Consider the following 20,690-nt stretch of genomic DNA (forward strand, 5'->3'; position numbering starts at 1 on the left):
CTGTTGCTTCTCTGAATAAACAAGGGGACTTGTTTTGAAAAAGGGGGAAATGATAATTCTCTCAAGGCGAATGTACCTTATTTTAACCACATAGAACTAAACCATTCAGGGGGCCAGAGAGAAAGATGTCCTGCAAATGTTCCAATTTTAGTTTGGCCAAAAACTGCTTCAGACAGCTGAGGCCCTGGACACCTTGCTATGCAGAACTGAGGCTTTACATTTAAAAACCAGGACAAACAGGTTATTAGAATGCAGAACAAGCTTTATTGAAAAGGCCAAAGTAAGAGCATTGAAAGGGGCAAAGAAGAAAATCGGTGTAGAAGGATCTTTTTTCTTCTGCACTCTGAAGCAAAGAACGGAGGATGAATTCCAGGAGTGATTGCTTGAATTCAGCTTTTCTGAACCATGGCCGATAGATCTGTACCAAGCCCTCTGATTATCAGTTCGGGATATGCTTCTCAGGTTTAATTGGTCTATGAACAGATGCTATAACGACGCCTCAACTTCCTTCCAAGGATTGCTCTCCCCCCATAGCCCGAACCATAGCCCAAACCTCCAGAGATTCCAAGGAGGCCAGACCCCAAGCCCCCATAGCCTCCTACGATCCCGGAACCACCAAGGGCACATGGAGTGTTGCCTCCAACAGCCACAGGCTCACAGCTGGCAGAGAGGATGGGCCCTGGGATGGTCACAACGCAGGCAGGTGGCTGGATCATGACCTCTGCTGGTGGGATCTGGTTGATGGGTTTAGGGATAATCCCATCTAGGATGCCAAGGTTGGCTGCTCTTTCAGCACCTCCATTTCCATAGCCCAGGCCTCCATATCCATAGCCGAGTCCTCCAAAACGATAGCCGAGAATTCCCAATCCATAGCCGAGACCACCATAGCCAAGACCTCCTGCTGAGCCAAACCCAACGGTGGGGGTGGAAGCACAGGATGGGACAGCGCAGGATGGACCACAGTCAACCATTGTTGGGTGGAGGTGAGTCTGAAACCAAAAACACCAAGGGAGAAAATAAGTGTGGGGTACATCACTTCAATGGACAGTGGGGAGAATATTTCAGAAATAATCATCCTGTGGCAGTAGAATATTTTACCCATTCCCTGTTCACTAAACTCAATCCATCTTCCTTTCTCCATCACTGAGAGTCAGCTGTCTTTGATAATTCTGAAAACATTAAGCCCTCATGCCTGAAACATTTATTCTTCTCTGCTTTTGTTACTACAGCCCTTCTCTTTGTTGTGGATCCCAAATCCATTCCCTGATAATCTCAGGATAGTCTAGGAATGTCCCCTGCTTCAAGGCCTGTAGAACAACGGCCAATTTGAGTAGGTAAAACTGAACTAGAGATTCCAATGGTCTGTCATGGTACAGGACAACTCCCTATGCTCATCAAAGAGAACAACAACTACCAGACTTTTAGAAGACATCTGAAGGCAGCCCTGTTTAGGGAAGCTTTTAATGTTTGATGTATCACAGTATTTTAATATTCTTTTGGAAGCCGCCTAGAGTGGCTGGGGAAACCCAGCCAGATGGGCGGGGTATAAATAAATTATTATTATTATTATTATTATTATTATTATTATTATTATTATTATTATTATTGAGTCAGGTATTTATTTGGAACCGTGAAGATTAGAACCTTACTTTAATTTTAGGGGGAGGACAATTGTTCAGTGGCCGAACACGTGGTTTTCATGCAGAACATCCCAGGTTCGGTCCTTGGAATCTGTAGATTGAGCTGCTAAAGACCCCCTTCTTGAAACTCTGGAGAACTACAGCTGATCAGTGTGGCCAAAACTGAGCTAGATGGACTAACGCAGCTAAATACTTGATTTCATAAGGTACATATAGAAAAGAAACCAGCCAACAACCTAAGAGTGTAAGGTTCCTGGTGGAAGATCTACCCAATTCACAGAGTAATAGAATTTTAGCCTTCTCTTGGAGTTCAGTTACCTGAACGTTCTGACCACTGCAAGAATCATTCAAATATAACATCATATGTGCACACACTTGACTTACCAAAGTCTCAGAGGAGTAGAAATGAAGTGAAGGAGATGAAGCCAAAGGAAGCTGTTGGAAGATTTCAGCTCAGGGAGCCCTTTTATACCATTTCATCTGTATCTGCTGGTGGCTCCACATCCAGCTTGGATACACCTCCTTTCCCCTCCGGCTTTAATTAGTAAGCAATTTTTGGAATGCATCATGGCCCTAATTAAGAAACGAGGCAAAAGTGTTTTCACAGCACCCCACTCTCTTCATAGTTATTCTTCCACAAGACAAAGTTAATAAAAGATTAAGAAAAATAAAAATTCTTGTCTGTTCCTCCTGGCAGGCAGATCAAAAGGTGTTTTGTCCCCATTCATTATTTTCAAAATAGTTGTTGATTTTCTCAGAAGTCTAATTGACTTTAATACCCAGGATTTTAGTTAGTCATTCTGTGCACAACACATAGCAGGTTTTGTTTATGTTTAACCTCCACTGTTGGTGGTAAGATTGGGGGAGAAATTTGATCCAGGTTGCGTTTTCTGAAATGGTATAGCAATTGAAGCAGTGTACTCCTATGAAATCCACACTTACACAAATATTTCATACAGTTCTGCAGCCAGGTGATGTGTACAAAATTGTGCATAAGAATGGACATACTGTACTAAGTGAAAATAACATACAAACAATGCATTATAATCAAGAATATTTTTTTGGGGGGGGAAGAGTTGCTGTTATGCTCAGTTTTTGCTTGCTGGGCTTCCCATAGACATCTGGTTGGTCATTGAGAACAAGGCTCTTCCAGTCTTCAATGCTGCAAACGTACCATATAGCAAGGTATGGATAAGTGTACGCAATAAAGCAAGGAAGCGTATGAGAATGTCCACAACTATTTGGGAATTCTTTTCAAAGAAGATATTTGAAGAAATAAAAGGTTCATATAGTGTCAGCTGTTTTCGAAGAACCAGGGATTTAAGGACATAAAAATGGTCGACTGGATCAGACCAAAGGCCCATCTAATTCAGCATTCTGTTATCACACATGTCTATGGAAAGCTCACCATCATGGCCTGAATCCGACAGCAGTGATTTCCAGCAATAGGTATACAAAAGCGTGCTGACAGTAGTTATATAGAACATAGTCATCATGGCTCGTGACCATTGATACCCTCATTCTCCAAGAATTTATGTAGTTCTAAAAAAGAATCCTTCTGGATCAGGCTAAAGGTGACCCATTAAGCCCAGCATCCTATTCTCCCAGTGGCCAACCAGATCTCCTAATGGGAAGTCTGCAAACAAGATCTGAATGCAACAGCACAGTCACAACCTGAGATTCCCCACAACTGGTATTCAGAGGCTTACAGTCTCTGATAGTGGAAATAGAACATACATACAGTGTTGGAAGCTCAGGTATATAAGCTAGGTGACCTATGGCTCCTTAAACCAGGGTTATAGTTGCCAAAACGGAATGCCTAGTTGCCATTTTGGGGCCAGAGGGCTCAAAAGTTGTATTTTTCAACACAACCTTTCAGTTCCTGAAGTCGGTCATTGAGAACAGAATGAAGTTCATTCTGATTCTGCAGATAAAATATAACAGAATTCTACAGGATGTGCTGCTAGTGTATGAAAAGAGCCAAGAGCCAAGGTTCTTGGAGGAAACTGATTTTCTAGGTCCATTTCATTTGGGGTTTAGGCCCAGTTTTGGCACAAAAACTGCTTGGGTCATCCTGTATGATAACCTCTGTTGGGAGAGAGCCAGGGGAAATGTGTCTTTGTTTGTGTTTTCATGGTTTCTCCTGCATTGGTCTGTACTGCAACTTTCCAACAGTTTAACTTCACCCACAAATGCACACTCCTCCATTTTCTTCCAAAACAGACAAATGCCAGCTCAATTCTCCTCAGCCTCTCAGTGACTTTCGATACTATCTATCATGATATCCTTCTGGAACAATAGCAGGCATAGGCAAACTCGGCCCTCCAGATGTTTTGGGACTACAGTTCCCATCATCCCTGACCACTGGTCCTGTTAGCTAAGGATCATGGGAGTTGTAGTCCCAAAACATCTGGAGGGCTGAGTTGGCCTATGCCTGAGCAATAGTATGAGTTAGGGATGGATGACATGACATGGGTGGATGGTCTTTTCCAGAGGCTTGGTGAGTGCTGTTCAGCCCTGTGGAGCCTTCAATATGGGGTTACTCAGGGTTCAATCTTATTGCTTATGCTGTTTAACATCTACATGAAACTGCTGAGTGGAGTTGTATACAGTTTTGGAGTATGTTTTCGACAATGTGCTAGTGACACACAGCTCTGCTTCTTCTTGACATCTGCAGGTGAGGCAGTGGATGTGCTAGCCCAGGCTTCCTCAACCTCGGCCCTCCAGATGTTTTGAGACTACAGTTCCCACCATCCCTGACCATTGGTCCTGCTAGCTAGGGATCATGGGAGTTGTAGGCCAAAAACTTCTGGAGGGCCGAGGTTGAGGAATCCTGTGCTAAACCATTGTCTTTCCTCAGTAAGAGACTGGATGAGAACCAATAAACTCAACCAATAAGGCTGAGTCAGTGAATGGTTCCCTAGATCAGATGGATGGGAGGCTGCCTGCTTTTGATGAATCATAGACTCTTAGAGTCAGAAGGGACCCAAGGGTCATTTAGTCCAACCCTCAAGTTTACATTCCCTCTGAAGAAGTGAGTTTTCAGCTTAGTATGGACATCATGCCTTCACTCTTGCCTTCCAACAGGTGGACTGAGGTTGAGTTTCAGGAATGATTCAGTGTGCAGAAAAATCAATGGATTTGTTGGGGAGGTGGTTGCAATTAAAAAACAGGGTCAGAGGTGTTTTCTTCCAACTAATGGTAACAGCCATTAGGTCAGCAGAATGCTAACAGAGAAGAAGGTGCATTGGCCACTTGATGCCTTAGGAAGCTGTGATCACAGAGAATGTGGTAAAGCCATGAAGCAATTAGGCAAAGAAATGTCTCGATCTGTTCTGAATTAGCATGTGTGGAGCTCTGTAGCCAAGAGCCTTGAAATCCTTGAGGGATGTTGGAAGAAACTCTGACTTCAGTACCTCCCCAATGCTTTGTCAGCTCAGCTTTTGTAGGTCAGCAATGCCAGAAGCAAGGGAAAAGGTTCTAATATAGAGCTGCCCTTAAAAATTGCCCAGCTGGAATATTTGACTCAAAATCTGGAGGTTCTTCTTCAAGAGAATTGGATGAGACATTAAAAGATGAGCTGTACAAACCCAGCCATGCTTCTCAGGGAGGTTGCAAATGTCCCCATTCCCTTCATTGGGGGTGGGAGAGAATTTATTGGACTCCCAACTCCTCATCAGCCAGTGTGGTCCACCCTTGGGGATGTTGGGAGTTGGAATCCATCATCAGTGGGAGGGCCACAGTTTTCTGAGTCAGTTTATATGGGGAGAGGCGGTCCTTGGGGTATTGCAGTCTTGAGCTACGGAATGCAAATAAAAATTTCAGATCCTACTTGCCCAAAGATGGAAAGAGGACAAACTACCTACAATCGAAGAATGGTTGATAAAGATGATGGAATATGCAGAAATGGCGAAAATGATGGGGAAAATCAGAGATCAAGAGGACAATAAATTTAATAAAGAATGGGAAAATTTTATAAGTCACTTGAAAGAACACTGTAAACAATTAAAGACATTGAGAGGATTTAAAAACAATAACACTTGCAATGAAGCGAGAAGTATGATAAAAACTGAGTTTTAAGAAAATATGGAGCATACGATATGATGCAATTTGAAAAGATGATCTAGGGAAACCATGGAGGGGTAGAGGGAAGTTTGGGGATTATGAGTATCCTATTTGTAGAATGATTGTGACTTATGTATGATGATAATTGTTAAAAGTGAAAACGAATTTAATTTTTTTATAGATATATAAAAAGGAATGCAAATAAATTTTCCACTGATTGCATAGGTTTCAATAATTCTCATATTAAAACAATGCTACTAACATTCTAATTCTCATGCTAACAATGACTGCTTGTATCTTTACCCTGCTACAACTCTTACATATTGTGAGAATGGACAAGTTGTGGGAGGTCTTTTTACTATCCCAGATTAAATACGAACGAAAGGTTACCTCTGCCTCTTTCCTTCTCTACTATATTTCTGTAAGGAAAAAAAAATGTTGTCATGGTGTAGTTCTCTTAGGTGCCAATAGGTGGCAACTGCAACATGATGACAGAGCAGCAGGCAGATGGCACAGGCAGTCAGAAAAGTGAATACAGTGGTACCTCGGGTTACAGACACTTCAGGTTACAGACGCTTCAGGTCACAGACTCCGCTAACCCAGAAATAGTACCTCGGGTTAAGAACTTTGCTTCAGGAGGAGAACAGAAATCAGACGGCCGTGGCGCAGCGGCAGCAGGAGGCTCCATTAGCTTAAGTGGTACCTCAGGTTAAGAACAGTTTCAGGTTAAGAACGGACCTCCAGAACGAATTAAGTTCTTAACCCGAGGTACAAGGGCTGAGGAAGCTGTTGAGGAATAGCTAGTAATATCCAAGGCAACACAATGACCAAATACAATGATACAATATCAATATACACTCTTTATATAATATGAAATATAGGAAATCACATAAACAGGAAACTTATGAATCTCTGAAAGTCACAAAACATGCACTCTTGAAAACATAAAACCGAATAAACGTAAGTCTCTGAAAGTCTATGAAGACTATGCAAGTCTCTGAAAGAAGCAATGTATCAGATTCTTATCTGGTGAAAACAGGCTGTAAACCTTATTTTATGGCGTCCAACGCTGCCAAAGTAGTTTGCAAACAGACGTTGTGAACAGTGATTCCAGGTATACCCACTGTTTCATGGAATTCTTTGGCACAGCAGAAGGATACAGAAATGCTTCATAAACCCATCTATATGGTGAATGGAAAAGTATACCAACAATAGCTATGGAGCAGTGGTCATAAAGTTATGTAGGAATAGCTAGGTCAGGTCAGGGAACCTTCCCTCTCCAGCAGCTCTGCTGCTCTGCTGCTTATCTCTTGCCAATACTGCTGTTTCAGCCTCAGCAGCATCAGATGCCAAGGAGGAAGAATGTGGCAACAAAGCAGCCAAGCAGCCTCCGGGGTGAGGAGGATGTAACCCGAGACAGACAGGCAGTCGGATTAAGCTATGGAAATTTCCACACTCTTCCCCATCCCTGCTTTTGGTAGATTAGCCAGCAGAGCCAATGGTTGCCTTCCCATGCCCTGCTGTGTAGTGGAGAAGGGCAGAAATGCTTTCTCGTCTTCATTCCCCACAGGTGCAGGAGCAAGAACTACTGAACCAATGCCATAAGCACCGGCATAGGCAAGACCTTCATAGCTGAAACCTCCACAGCTCAGACCTACTAATGGTGGGATCTGCAAAGTACGGTCATTCCACCAGCTTTCCTGAGATGCCAGCTTATGGTTAGGCAAACTAAGGCCTGGGGGCCGGATCCGGCCCAATCGCCTTCTAAAGCCAGCCCACGGATGGTCCAGGAATCAGCATGTTTTTACATGAGTAGAATGTGTGCTTTTATTTAAAATGCATCTCTGGGTTATTTGTGGGGCATAGGAATTTGTTCATTTTTCTTCTTCTTCAAAATATAGGCCGGCCCATAGCTGTCAACTTTCCCCCTTTTTTAAGGGAAATTCCCTTATTCCGAATAGGATTCCTCACAAGAAAAGGGAAAAGTTGACAGCTATGTTCCGCCCCCCCCCCCCAAGATCTAAGGACAGTGGACTGGCCTCCTGTTGAAAACGTTTGCTGACCCCTGTGTCAGCTCCATCAGGCATTTCCTTTCCCTCACTTGTTATCTCGCAGCAGCCATTTCAGCGGATTTCAGCAAAGGTGGGGGCACAGAAGCAGGGCCCCTCTCTCAGCTCTGCTGAGGAGACAGCTCCATTAGGGTCCTCCCTCTATTGGCTTTCAGCCCACCAATGCCATTCCATCAGGCTGCAGCAGAGGGAGCAGAGAGAAAGAGGAGGGAAGCAAAACCACTCTGTTGGCTCCATTGAGAGAGCAGCTCCGCCAGGTTCCTCCCTCTGCCAGCTACAGCTATCAGCTGTAATTCCACCAGGCTGCGGCAGAGGGAGCAGGGAGGGAGGAAATGGGAGCAGGAACTCTCCATCAGCTCACTTGGAGACAGCAACTTTTGACTTGTGTTGTGTCTTTTTAGTTTTAAGCTGAAGGGCAGGGACTGGCTTCATAATCTCAGTAAGCTGTTCGGCAAACTGTCTTGGCTGAAGCGTCGATAAGAATGCAGTAAATAGGTACACAATAGTTTGAGGGGAGAGACTTCATCAGGCAAGCAAATTACAGCCCTTGAAGCTGTCCCAGAAACTCCAGCGGGTGCAGAATGCTGCAGCGAGGCTCCTCACGGGGTCTCTGCCATGGGAGCATATTCACCCAGTGCTTTTCCAGCTGCACTGGCTCCTGGTGGAGTACAGGGTCAGATTTAAGGTGCTGGTTTTGACCTTTAAAGCCCTTCATGGCCTAGGACCCTCAGTAATACACAATTTGCTGCCACCACTTGAGTCATATTTATAAATATGACCCAAGTGGTGGCAACAAATTGTGTATTACAAATTACGTGATGTCAGGCTTCAGGTACATGGCTCCCCACCCCCTTTGGCAGTAGATAAGCAGAACAAAGCAAAAGGAGTCTCTTACCAGTTAGAAACTTAAATGATCTCAGTGAGAGAACAAAGAATCCATTTCTAGGAATGAAGGTGCTCCCATTTAAGGATTCCACCCACTTCCCCCCTTGTAATCCACGTCACATCCATGTCTTGCAACCTGATCTCACAAGCACTTTGCTTTCTGTGCTGCCACCTTATCTGCTCTCCTTGACCTTGGGCTGAGCAGATGGATGCTTTCCAGTGAAAGAGAGTCTATTAACTCTCTCTCCCCCAGTTCTTCTCCTCCTAGCTGTTCACCACCCAGTTCTTCCCAACTTCTGTCTTCTGAACTATGTCCCTCTGCAAACCACTGTATTCCAAATCTATACTATACTGATTTCCAGGCAGGCTCCCAAGCCCAGATAAGAATTAACGAGTCTCTGGCAGTTTTCAATGGTTTCATTTATTCACAATACAATCAGAGCATGGCTACAGCCCTCTGCTCCATAGAAATCAGCTGGTCACTCTGAGAAATCACTTGTGTCACAACAGGAAAAACGCCAACGTCCCACCTTTCCCCTTTTGCACTACTGTTGCAATCTGACCTTTTCAGCACTTTGGACATGAGCAGAGGGAAGGGGGAAATCTACACTGTCCAAGGATGAGCGTTCAGTCCTCTGCCTATCTGATTGTTGCTTAGTAACCCCTTAGTGATGTATGGAAGTGAGAGCTGGACCATAAGGAAGGCTGATCGCCGAAGAATTGATGCTTTTGAACTATGGTGCTGGAGGAGACTCTTGAGAGTCTCATGGACTGCAAAAAGAATTGATGCTTTTGAACTATGGTGCTGGAGGAGACTCTTGAGAGTCCCATGGACTGCAAGAAGAACAAACCTATCCATTCTGAAGGAAATCAGGCCTGAGTGCTCACTGGAAGAACAGATCGTGAAGCTGAGGTTCCAATACTTTGGCCACCTCATGAGAAGAGAAGACTCCCTGGAAAAGACCCTGATGCTGGGAAAGGTAGAGGGCACAAGGAGAAGGGGACGACAGAGGACGAGATGGTTGGATAGTGTTCTCAAAGCTACCAGCATGAGTTTGACCAAACTGTGGGAGGCAGTGGAAGACAGAAGTGCCTGGCGCGCTCTGGTCCATGGGGTCACGAAGAGTCGGACACGACTGGGTGACTGGGCAACAACAATAACAACAACAACCCCTCCAGTGCTGTCTATCTCTTCCCCACCCTCGTCTTGTGAGCTTTCTGTGTCTGCTCTAACTAACTCAGTGAACACTTGGAGAAAGGGGGCCGAGCCCACTTCCTCCTGCTCTGATTGCAGTCTGTCATGTTGAGGGTCGCGCCCCGTTTCTCTTCCATCTCCTTCATCTCTTGGCTCGGCTATGCTCCTGACATATACTGTCCCACTGCTCCTGGGAAGATTCAGGAGCAGGGGGAGGGGAAGACTCTGGCCATTGCTCCTCAGTGCAGCTCTCCTCAGCACAATCCCTGAGACGTGAGCACTGAGGAAGACCCCTTGTTCCACTTGCCTTTGACTAAGATTCCACAGAGCCACATATCAGTTGCAGAGTACCTGCTTTGCATGCAGAATATACAAATTTCAATCCATTGCATCTCCAACCAGGGCTGGGAAAGACCCCCATCGGAAACCCTGGATAGCTACTGACAGTCAGCATAGACAATACAGAGCTGTATGAACCAACGGTCTCACTCCATATGAAGTAGCTCCTGATGCCCCTACTTAAACCAGCCTTTTATTCAGAATCATAAGGACTGGGATTCTGTTTTACTTCTACAGGAAGGACCATATAGCCATGGTAGAGCACCTGCTTTGCATGCAGAAGGCACTCCCTGGCATCTCCAAGTCGAGCTTGGAAAACCACTGCCGGTCACTAAAGACAGCACTGATCTAGATGGACCCAACAGTGTGATTCAGTGTAAAGCAGCTTCCTATATACCTATCCTCCAACTCCTCAATAATGAAGGGATGCTCCTAAGTCAACAGTAAGGATCTCTCTTTGGACAGGTTGCACAGAGAGCATCCGCCTTCTACCCCGAAGAAGATTTAACTTGGTTCCTGTTAGACTTTAAGAAAGATCTACTATTAGGTCCAAAACAAAGTACAGTGGTGCCTCGCAAGACGAAAAGAATCTGTTCTGTGATTCTCTTCGTCTAGTGGTTTTTTCGTCTTGCGAAGCAAGCCCATTGACGGATTAGCGGATTAGCGCTATTAGCGGCTTTTAGCGGCTTATCTGTTGATCGGATCAGCTGATAAGCGGCTTAGCGGCTTAGGAAAAGGGGGGGGAGGGAAAAAACCAGCAGGAACTCGCAAGACATTGTCGTCTTGCGAAGCAAGCCCATAGGAAATTCGTTTTGCGAAGCACCTCCAAAATGGAAAACTCTTTCGTCTAGCGAGTTTTCCGTCTTGCGAGGCATTCGTCTTGCGGGGCACCACTGTACAACCAGTGGCCAGGGATGGTTGAAGTTGTACCTTAGCAACATTTGGGAAGCCCAAGGAGCCAGTGTTGTGTAGTGGTTAGAGTGTTGGACTAAGACCTGGGGAAATAGGGTTCAAAGCCCCACTTGGCCATGAAGGTCACTGGGTGAGCTTGTGCCAGTCAGCTCACTCTCAGCCTAACAAAATTCACAGGATTGTTGTGAGGATAAAATGGGAAGGAGGAGAACTATATGTTCTACCTTGAGCTCCCTGAAGAAAAGGTGGGATACAAATGTGATAAATATTGAATTCATGCAGTTTCCCACTCTTCCACTAACTTATGAGCCTAGTATGTCCTCCCTTCAGTTCTCTGTTTGCTCAGGAACTCCCTAGGACAACATAATCCAAAGCTGTTCCAGCATGAGAGAATACCCTCTCCCCCCCTTCCTTTTGAGAAATCAGAGCAGGTAACAAACCAAGAAAGAGAGACATATTTGAATTCAGAATGAGCTTTATTGAAAATATTGAGTGGGCAATTGTACAAGAAGCAGAAATGAACAAGGAAAAAGCACAGACAATGGAACATGGCTCTGAACTTATTACTGGTCTACAGACTTTGAGGAAATACTTGAAAAGGAGTAAGGAAAGGTTGCTGAGAGCCATTTAAAAGCTGATGGGCTTGATGATGGTCCCAAAAGCTCAGATTTTTCAGAATCCAGAATGAGACACTCAGTAATGGATCTGCATCATCTTTTCCCGTTGAGGATCATTCCTGTCATCATCACACATTAGTTCTTCAAGAGTCCAATATATCTAAAAGCACACACTACCACGACGTCCCAGCAGGGCCTTCCTTCCAAAGAGCCCACCCTCCTCAGACCATAAAGGGAACCTCCAAGGTAGCCACCAAAATTGCTTCCAAGGAGACCAGACCCATAGCCATAGCCTCCTACCAGCCCAGAACCAGTCAACCATTCTCTTCAGCTCCCAGTATATTCTGCCTAAGAATTTTGGCTCATCTTTCCCTCTCCAGTAAATCTTTCCCTCAGACACTGGGAGCTAATCTGGATGCCATCTGTGACCTTTGCTGTTTTCTGAGGAAACATCTTTGTGGAAGTATTTAGATCTTCTCTTAATAAAGTGATTCCTGTACCTGTGTCTAAAGATGCCCAGTGTGTGTTGTTATTCATTAAAACTTCCTCTATTAACTCAATGTCAAACCTCATTTTACAGAGTTTGACCATTGGGGAGGGCTTGGACTGGTTTGGACTCAGTCTGACCCTTATATTTCTCTCCCCTTACGGTTTTGATCTATGGGCTACTTTTAAAATGAGGCTGCATTTTAAATTGAATTTTAACCTGTATTTTAAATCGGGGGTTTTTCTGGTATTTTTTTACTGTAATGTTACTGGTGTTAGCCGCCCTGAGCCCAGCTCTGGCCGGGTCGGGTTCGGTATAAATAAAAATTGTTGTTGTTGTTGTTGTTGTTGTTGTTGTTGTTGTTGTTGTTGTTGTTGTTGTTGTTATTATTATTATTATTATTATTATTATTATTATTATTATGGCGAGATGTCTACAGCTTTTGCCATTTTAACTGGAGAGCTGGGGCACTAGATGCTACTGACCTGACAGCTACTGACTCGGTGCAGTTTGCTTGCCTCTCTTCTCCTCTTCAAGGCTAATTGGTCTGCTAACACAACCACCTTGTGGACATTCTGAGGATTTCTGTCTCTCAAAATTCGAGAACATGTATAGAGAGACTTTTTTCTCCCTTTCTCACCTTGCTAGAAGCAGGGGTCATGCAGGGAACCAGAATCTTGCAGAATTCAGTGGAAGCAAAAGGATATAGTTCTTCACAAAATGCATAAACTTCTAGGTTCAGTACCAGAAGATGTGGCGATTGCCACTAGTTTGGATAGCTTTAAATGCCAATTACAGATCAAAAAATGAAGTCAAGGTTTAAATGTGGTTAATATATTTCTTTAACTCGTGTATGCAATAATTTAAAACTGTTATCAAAATACAGTATCTGACTGAGAGGCTGGATAATCCTGCAGCATTTGACTACATTATCACCCACCAAAAATATGTTATTGTCCAAAGTCTTGTAACATATTGATTACAAAAGCTGTAGTCCACAATACATTCCACACTGTGTACGTATGCAAATGTTGCAAAACTACAAAAGATTATCCAGCTATTATGACTGTTGCTTCTCTGAATAAATAATGGTTTGAGGCACTCTAAAAGGGGACTTGTTTTGAAAAAGGGGGAAATGATAATTCTCTCAAGGCGAATGTACCTTATTTTAACCACATAGAACTAAACCATTCAGGGGGCCAGAGAGAAAGATGTCCTGCAAATGTTCCAATTTTAGTTTGGCCAAAAACTGCTTCAGACAGCTGAGGCCCTGGACACCTTGCTATGTGGAACTGAGGCTTTACATTTAAAAACCAGGACAAACAGGTTATTAGAATGCAGAACAAGCTTTATTGAAAAGGTCAAAGTAAGAGCATTGAAAGGGGCAAAGAAGAAAATCGGTGTAGAAGGATCTTTTTTCTTCTGCACTCTGAAGCAAAGAACGGAGGATGAATTCCAGGAGTGATTGCTTGAATTCAGCTTTTCTGAACCATGGCCGATAGATCTGTACCAAGCCCTCTGATTATCAGTTCATAATATGCTTCTCAGGTTTAATTGGTCTATGAACAGATGCTAAAACGACGCCCGAACTTCCTTCCCCTCCCGTAGCCCAAACCATAGCCGAAACCTCCAGAGCTTCCAAGGAGGCCAGACCCCAAGCCCCCATAGCCTCCTACGATCCCGGAACCACCAACGGCACATGGAGTGTTGCCTCCAACAGCCACAGGCTCACAGCTGGCAGAGAGGATGGGCCCTGGGATGGTCACAACGCAGGCAGGTGGCTGGATCAAGACCTCTGCTGGTGGGATCTGGTTGATGGGTTTAGGGATAATCCCATCTAGGATGCCAAGGTTGGCTGCTCTTTCAGCACCTCCATATCCATAGCCGAGACCACCAAATCCATAGCCGAATCCTCCATTTCCATAGCCGAGACCTCCCAATCCATAGCCGAGACCACCATAGCCAAGGCCTCCTGCTGAGCCGAACCCAACGGTGGGGGTGGAAGCACAGGATGGGACAGCGCAGGATGGACCACAGTCAACCATTGTTGGGTGGAGGTGAGTCTGAAACCAAAAACACCAAGGGAGAAAATAAGTGTGGGGTACATCACTTCAATGGACAGTGGGGAGAATATTTCAGACATAATCATCCTGTGGCAGTAGGATATTTTACCTATTCCCGGTTCAATAAGCTCAATCCATCTTACTTTCTCCATCACTGAGAGTCAGCTGTCTTTGATAATTCTGAAAACATTAAGCCCTCATGCCTGAAACCTTTATTCTTCTCTGCTTTTGTTACTACAGCCCTTCTCTTCGTTGTGGATCCCAAATCCAATCCCTGATAATTTCATGATAGTCTAGGAATGTCCCCTGCTTCAAGGCCTGTAGAACAATGGCCAATCTGAGTAGGTAAAACTGAACTAGGGATTCCAATGGTCTGTCATGGTACAGGACAACTCCCTATGCTCATTTGAGTCAGGTATTTATTAGGAACTGTGAAGTTTAAAACCTTACTCTAATTTTAGGGGGAGGACAATTGTTCAGTGGCCGAACACATGGTTTTCATGAAGAACATCCCAGGTTTGGTCCTTGGAATCTGCAGATTGAGCTGCTAAAGACTCCCTTCTTGAAACTCTGGAGAACTACAGCTGATCAGTGTGGCCAAAACTGAGCTAGATGGACTAACGCAGCTAAATACTTGATTTCATAAGGTACATATAGAAAAGAAACCAGCCAACAACCTAAGAGTGTAAGGTTCCTGGTGGAAGATCTACCCAATTCACAGAGTAATAGAACTGTAGCCTTCTCTTGGAGTTCAGTTACCTGAACGTTCCGACCACTGCAAGAATCATTCAAATATAACATCATATGTGCACACACTTGACTTACCAAAGTCTCAGAGGAGTAGAAATGAAGTGAAGGAGATGAAGCCAAAGGAAGCTGTTGGAAGATCTCATGTCAGGGAGCCCTTTTATACCATTTCATCTGTATCTGCTGGTGGCTCCACATCCAGCTTGGATACACCTCCTTTCCCCTCCGGCTTTAATTAGTAAGCAATTTTTTGGAATGCATCATGGCCCTAATTAAGAAACGAGGCAAAAGTGTTAAGTGTTTTCACAGCACCCCACTCTCTGCATAGTTATTCTTCCACAAGACAAAGTTAATAAAAGATTAAGAAAAATAAAAATTCTTGTCTGTTCCTCCTGGCAGGCAGATCAAAAGGTGTTTTGTCACCATTCATTATTTTCAAAATAGTTGTTGATTTTCTCAGAAGTCTAATTGACTTTAATACCCAGGATTTTAGTTAGTCATTCTGTGCACAACACATAGCAGGTTTTGTTTATGTTTAACCTCCACTGTTGGAGGTAAGATTGGGGGAGAAATTTTATCCAGGTTGCGTTTTCTGAAATGGTATAGCAATTGAAGCAGTGTACTCCTATGAAATCCACACTTACACAAATATTTCATACAGTTCTGCAGCCAGGTGATGTGTACAAAATTGTGCATAAGAATGGACATACTGTACTAAGTGAAAATAACATACAAAAATGCATTATAATCAAGAATATTTTTTGGGGGGGGAAAGAGTTGCTGTTATGCTCAGTTTGTGCTTGCTGGGCTTACCATAGACATCTGGTTGGTCATTGAGAACAAGGCTCTTCCAGTCTTCAATGATGCAAACGTACCATATAGCAAGGTATGGATAAGTGTACGCAATAAAGCAAGGAAGCGTATGAGAATTTCCACAACTATTTGGGAATTCTTTTCAAAGAAGATATTTGAAGAAATAAAAGGTTCATATAGTGCCAGCTGTTTTTAAAGAACCAGGGATTTAAGGACATAAAAATGGTCGACTGGATCAGACCAAAGGCCCATCTAATTCAGCATTCTGTTATCACACATGTCTATGGAAAGCTCACCATCATGGCCTGAATCTGACAGCAGTGATTTCCAGCAATAGGTATACAAAAGCGTGCTGACAGTAGTTATAGAACATAGTCATCATGGCTCGCGACCATTGATACCCTCATTCTCCAAGAATTTACATAGTTCTAAAAAAGAATCCTTCTGGATCAGGCTAAAGGTGACCCATTAAGCCCAGCATCCTATTCTCCCAGTGGCCAACCAGATCGCCTAATGGGAAGTCTGCAAACAAGATCTGAATGCAACAGCACAGTCACAACCTGAGATTCCCCACAACTGGTATTCAGAGGCTCACAGTCTCTGATAGTGGAAATAGAACATACATACAGTGTTGGAAGCTCAGGTATATAAGCTAGGTGACCTATGGCTCCTTAAACCAGGGTTATAGCTGGGCATCAGCACTTGGTCGCAAGTGGCCAATAGCCAGGTGCAAAATGAGCCTGGCACCTGGTGAATTTCAAACACTGCTATCATAGCTATTGGCCATTTATAGCTCAGCCTCTGGCATTGTTACAAAATGACAAGAAGCGGGTCTGAATAGGGAACTGTGCACACTTTTCCTTGGATATGAACCTCAGCAATAGAGGAGGTTCCACAGATTCCTCATTCCTGGATTGGATGTATTTGCTTTAGGCTTAATTTAAGCAGGGCAGAGGTAGCCAACAGGATTCCCCCTAGTTTTTGTGGATTTCACTCACATAATTTCTGACTATTGGCCATGCTGGCTGGGGCTGATGGGAGTGCAGTGATATCTTGTCAGAACCATATACACTACCATGACAGTAGGGAACAAGGACCAAGTAGAGTAAGTAGAGTAGAGTAAGTAGAGGAAGTTTAAGTAGAAACAGGAATGAAGTTTTTTCAGTGACAGAGGTAGGTGAGTTTAGGAATGGGAGAGAAATTCAATTCAATTGACCCTTAAAGAAAAATAAAATTTATTCACCCCTTTTTGAAACAATGTGCAAACTGAAACATTGCTGTGCTACAAAATCTGTAGCTGTCTGCATTTCCCAGTGCAGTTATCCAAGTACAGTGAAATCTTGGGTCTCAAACTTAATCCGTTTGTCTCCCGAAACCATTGGGAAACCAAGGAGCGGCTTCCGATTGGATGCAGGAGCTTCCTGCGGTCAAGCGGAAGTTGTGTCAGGTGTTTGGCCTTCAAAAAACATTCAAAAACCGGAACACTTACTTCCAGGTTTTGGGCGCTTGGGAGCTGATTTGTTTGACAACTACCGTAAGTCGTTTGAGAACCAAGGTAGCACTGTAATGGGTAGCAAAATGAATACATTGGAGTAAACTGTGCCTACAAATGCATATGTAAAAGAAAAGAAGGCACAACAATGTATGATATTAAAGAGAATTGCACTCCAGTAATGTGTAGATGAGGGGAAACTGAATACAACTGTGTGCTGATGAATTTTCGTGAGGACACTGATACTGGAGATCTTTTAGAATCCGGTATGCATATGCAAAATCTTTGATGATGTCCTAGAGTCCCTTAAGCTGATGAAAGAGCTTTGAAGATCTCTATCTGCTCCCTCTGGGTGCATCTGGTTTCAAGCATCAGACTCGAAGTCAGCAAAATTAAAAGGAAGGGAGTGGGAATGGTGTTGAGACTATTAGTCTTTCATTATTACAACCACTTAATTTTGTGACCTTTTGTGCTTAGTGAAGTAATTTTGCACATTAAATTGTCAACAACTAAATAAAATATTAGTCAGAAGAGGCAGTCCCTTGATCACTGGGGCGGTTGCAGAACTGTATAAAAGCTCAACATTCTCCCAGTTTCTCCAACAGCTTCATCTGACTCTCCTGTCTTCACTACATCTCACCAAAGCAGCAGGTAAGCCTATTTTCTTGGGGGGATGTTTCCAAGCTTGTCATAGGTTCACATTAAAGTATGGCTAGATGGCTCTTCCAATTAGAGAAGGGATGGGTATCCTGTGGTCCTTGCAATGTTGCTTCCATCATTCTTGTCCATTGGGAATGCTGGCTGAGAGGACTTGGGATCCTGCAACAACTTCAGGGCCACGGGTTCCCCATCCCTCCTTCACCCCCTGCAGGTTTATAAAATAAATCATCCCTGATTCTTTGGACATATGTTTAGAACCGGGAAGGAGAACCAGGGGCTTTGCAGATGTTTATGAACTATAGCTCCTATATTCCATGGCCATTGTCTATGGTGGCTGAGGCAGATGGGACTTGAAGTCTGGTTGTGCCATTTAGCAAACATAATAGGAGAAGATCTCCATGGTAATGTCATGTATGCCTGTTAAATATACCGTATTTTTTGCTCTATAAGACTCACTTTTTCCCTCCTAAAAAGTAAGGGGAAATGTGTGTACGTCTAATGGAGCGAATGCAGGCTGCGCAGCTATCCCAAAAGCCAGAACAGCAAGAAGGATTGCTGCTTTCACTGCTCAGTGATCCCTCTTGCTGATCCGGCTTCTGAGATTCAGAATATTTTTTTTCTTGTTTTCCTCCTCCAAAAACTAGGTGCGTCTTGTGGTCTGGTGTGTCTTATACAGCGAAAAATACAGTAATTGTGATATTTAGAACGTGGCACCAGTTTCTATTATCTCTCTTCCTAAATGTCATTTACACACACACACACACACACACACACACACACACACACATTTCTGCCTTTTATAGCACAAAACTCTGCGTTTTACTAATAAGTAAACCCAATTGTATTCACTAATGCTTAATCCCAGGTAAATAGATAACAGATTGCAGCTTTATTTTTTCATACTCATTCCCACCTGGGTCGATAATAGTTTATAGTGGTCCAGCCTGTCAAAAAATGATTGATAGAATTGTTGACATAACAAGCTTCTTTATTCAGAGCACGATCATGGAAACATGGAGACCTAATAAGGTATAAAATAAAAAAAATCCTTCCAGTAGCACCTTAAAGACCAACTAAGTTAGTTCTTGGTATGAGCTTTCGTGTGCATGCACACTTCTTCAGATATCTGAAGAAGTGTGCATGCACATGAAAGCTCATACCAAGAACTAACTTAGTTGGTCTTTAAGGTGCTACTGGAAGGAATTTTTTTTATTTTGACTATGGCAGACCAACACGGCTACCTATCTGTAACTAATAAGGTATGTGAGTATTTTCTTCTTTTTCTACAGCGTCTACCACAGGGGTATAGTTCCTATAGTCTCATCACCCTTCTCTATTGTTCATGCTGGTGGGGTCTGATGCGAATTGAAGTCTGCAACATCAGAAAAAAACTACACACTGACTCTCCCTGAAGTACCTTATATCTGAGCTTTTATAATTATTTGGCCCTTTTTGGCTCCATATTCAACTCAGTTCTTCAATTGTATACTTTAGATTCTTCTTCAGCCATGGTTGACTGTGGTCCACCCCCACTGAAGTGATGTACCCCACACTTATTTTCTCCCTTGGTGTTTTTTGTTTCAGACTCACCTCCACCCAACAATGGTTGACTGTGGTCCATCCTGCGCTGTCCCATCCTGTGCTTCCACCCCCACTGTTGGGTTTGGATCAGCAGGAGGTCTTGGCTATGGTGGTCTCGGCTATGGATTGGGAGGTCTCGGCTATGGAAATGGAGGATTTGGCTACGGATTTGGTGGTCTCGGCTATGGATATGGAGGTGCTGAAAGAGCAGCCAACCTTGGCATCCTAGATGGGATTATCCCTAAACCCATCAACCAGATCCCACCAGCAGAGGTCGTGATCCAGCCACCTGCCTGCGTTGTGACCATCCCAGGGCCCATCCTCTCTGCCAGCTGTGAGCCTGTGGCTGTTGGAGGCAACACTCCATGTGCCGTTGGTGGTTCCGGGATCGTAGGAGGCTATGGGGGCTTGGGCTATGGGTCTGGCCTCCTTGGAAGCTCTGGAGGTTTCGGCTATGGTTTGGGCTACGGGAGGGGAAGGAAGTTCGGGCGTCGTTTTAGCATCTGTGCATAGGCCAATTAAACCTGAGAAGCATATTATGAACTGATAATCAGAGGGCTTGGTACAGATCTATCGGCCATGGTTCAGAAAAGCTGAATTCAAGCAATCACTCCTGGAATTCATCCTCCGTTCTTTGCTTCAGAGTGCAGAAGAAAAAAGATCCTTCTACACCGATTTTCTTCTTTGCCCCTTTCAATGCTCTTACTTTGACCTTTTCAATAAAGCTTGTTCTGCATTCTAATAACCTGTTTGTCCTGGTTTTTAAATGTAAAGCCTCAGTTCCGCATAGCAAGGTGTCCAGGGCCTCAGCTGTCTGAAGCAGTTTTTGGCCAAACTAAAATTGGAACATTTGCAGGACATCTTTCTCTCTGGCCCCCTGAATGGTTTAGTTCTATGTGGTTAAAATAAGGTACATTCGCCTTGAGAGAATTATCATTTCCCCCTTTTTCAAAACAAGTCCCCTTTTAGAGTGCCTCAAACCATTATTTATTCAGAGAAGCAACAGTCATAATAGCTGGATAATCTTTTGTAGTTTTGCAACATTTGCATACGTACACAGTGTGGAATTTATTGTGGACTACAGCTTTTGTAATCAATATATTACAAGACTTTGGACAATAACAT

General features: G+C 43.7%; 3 protein-coding genes across 3 annotated transcripts; 1 reads left to right on the forward strand and 2 right to left on the reverse strand.

Moving 5' to 3' along the window:
- Nucleotides 1-241: 241 nt before the first annotated feature.
- Nucleotides 242-2,140, reverse strand: LOC308575249 (uncharacterized protein). Its single transcript, XM_081173895.1, has 2 exons — nucleotides 2,025-2,140; nucleotides 242-989 (listed from the first exon to the last, which is right to left on the reverse strand). The coding sequence occupies exon 2, from the start codon at nucleotides 969-971 to the stop codon at nucleotides 474-476; it is 498 nt and encodes a 165-aa protein (XP_081030021.1). The 5' UTR covers nucleotides 972-989; nucleotides 2,025-2,140; the 3' UTR covers nucleotides 242-473.
- Nucleotides 2,141-13,536: 11,396 nt separating this feature from the next.
- Nucleotides 13,537-15,178, reverse strand: LOC308575255 (uncharacterized protein). The gene is made up of 2 exons (XM_081173901.1): nucleotides 15,098-15,178; nucleotides 13,537-14,272 (listed from the first exon to the last, which is right to left on the reverse strand). The coding sequence occupies exon 2, from the start codon at nucleotides 14,252-14,254 to the stop codon at nucleotides 13,769-13,771; it is 486 nt and encodes a 161-aa protein (XP_081030027.1). The 5' UTR covers nucleotides 14,255-14,272; nucleotides 15,098-15,178; the 3' UTR covers nucleotides 13,537-13,768.
- Nucleotides 15,179-17,837: 2,659 nt separating this feature from the next.
- On the forward strand, nucleotides 17,838-20,310 carry LOC308575253 (uncharacterized protein). The gene is made up of 2 exons (XM_081173899.1): nucleotides 17,838-17,975; nucleotides 19,569-20,310. The coding sequence occupies exon 2, from the start codon at nucleotides 19,587-19,589 to the stop codon at nucleotides 20,076-20,078; it is 492 nt and encodes a 163-aa protein (XP_081030025.1). The 5' UTR covers nucleotides 17,838-17,975; nucleotides 19,569-19,586; the 3' UTR covers nucleotides 20,079-20,310.
- Nucleotides 20,311-20,690: the final 380 nt, after the last annotated feature.

Source organism: Podarcis bocagei (assembly GCF_964188305.1).
Source record: "Podarcis bocagei genome assembly, chromosome: 16".
In the NCBI taxonomy this organism is placed as follows: Eukaryota; Metazoa; Chordata; class Lepidosauria; order Squamata; family Lacertidae; genus Podarcis; species Podarcis bocagei.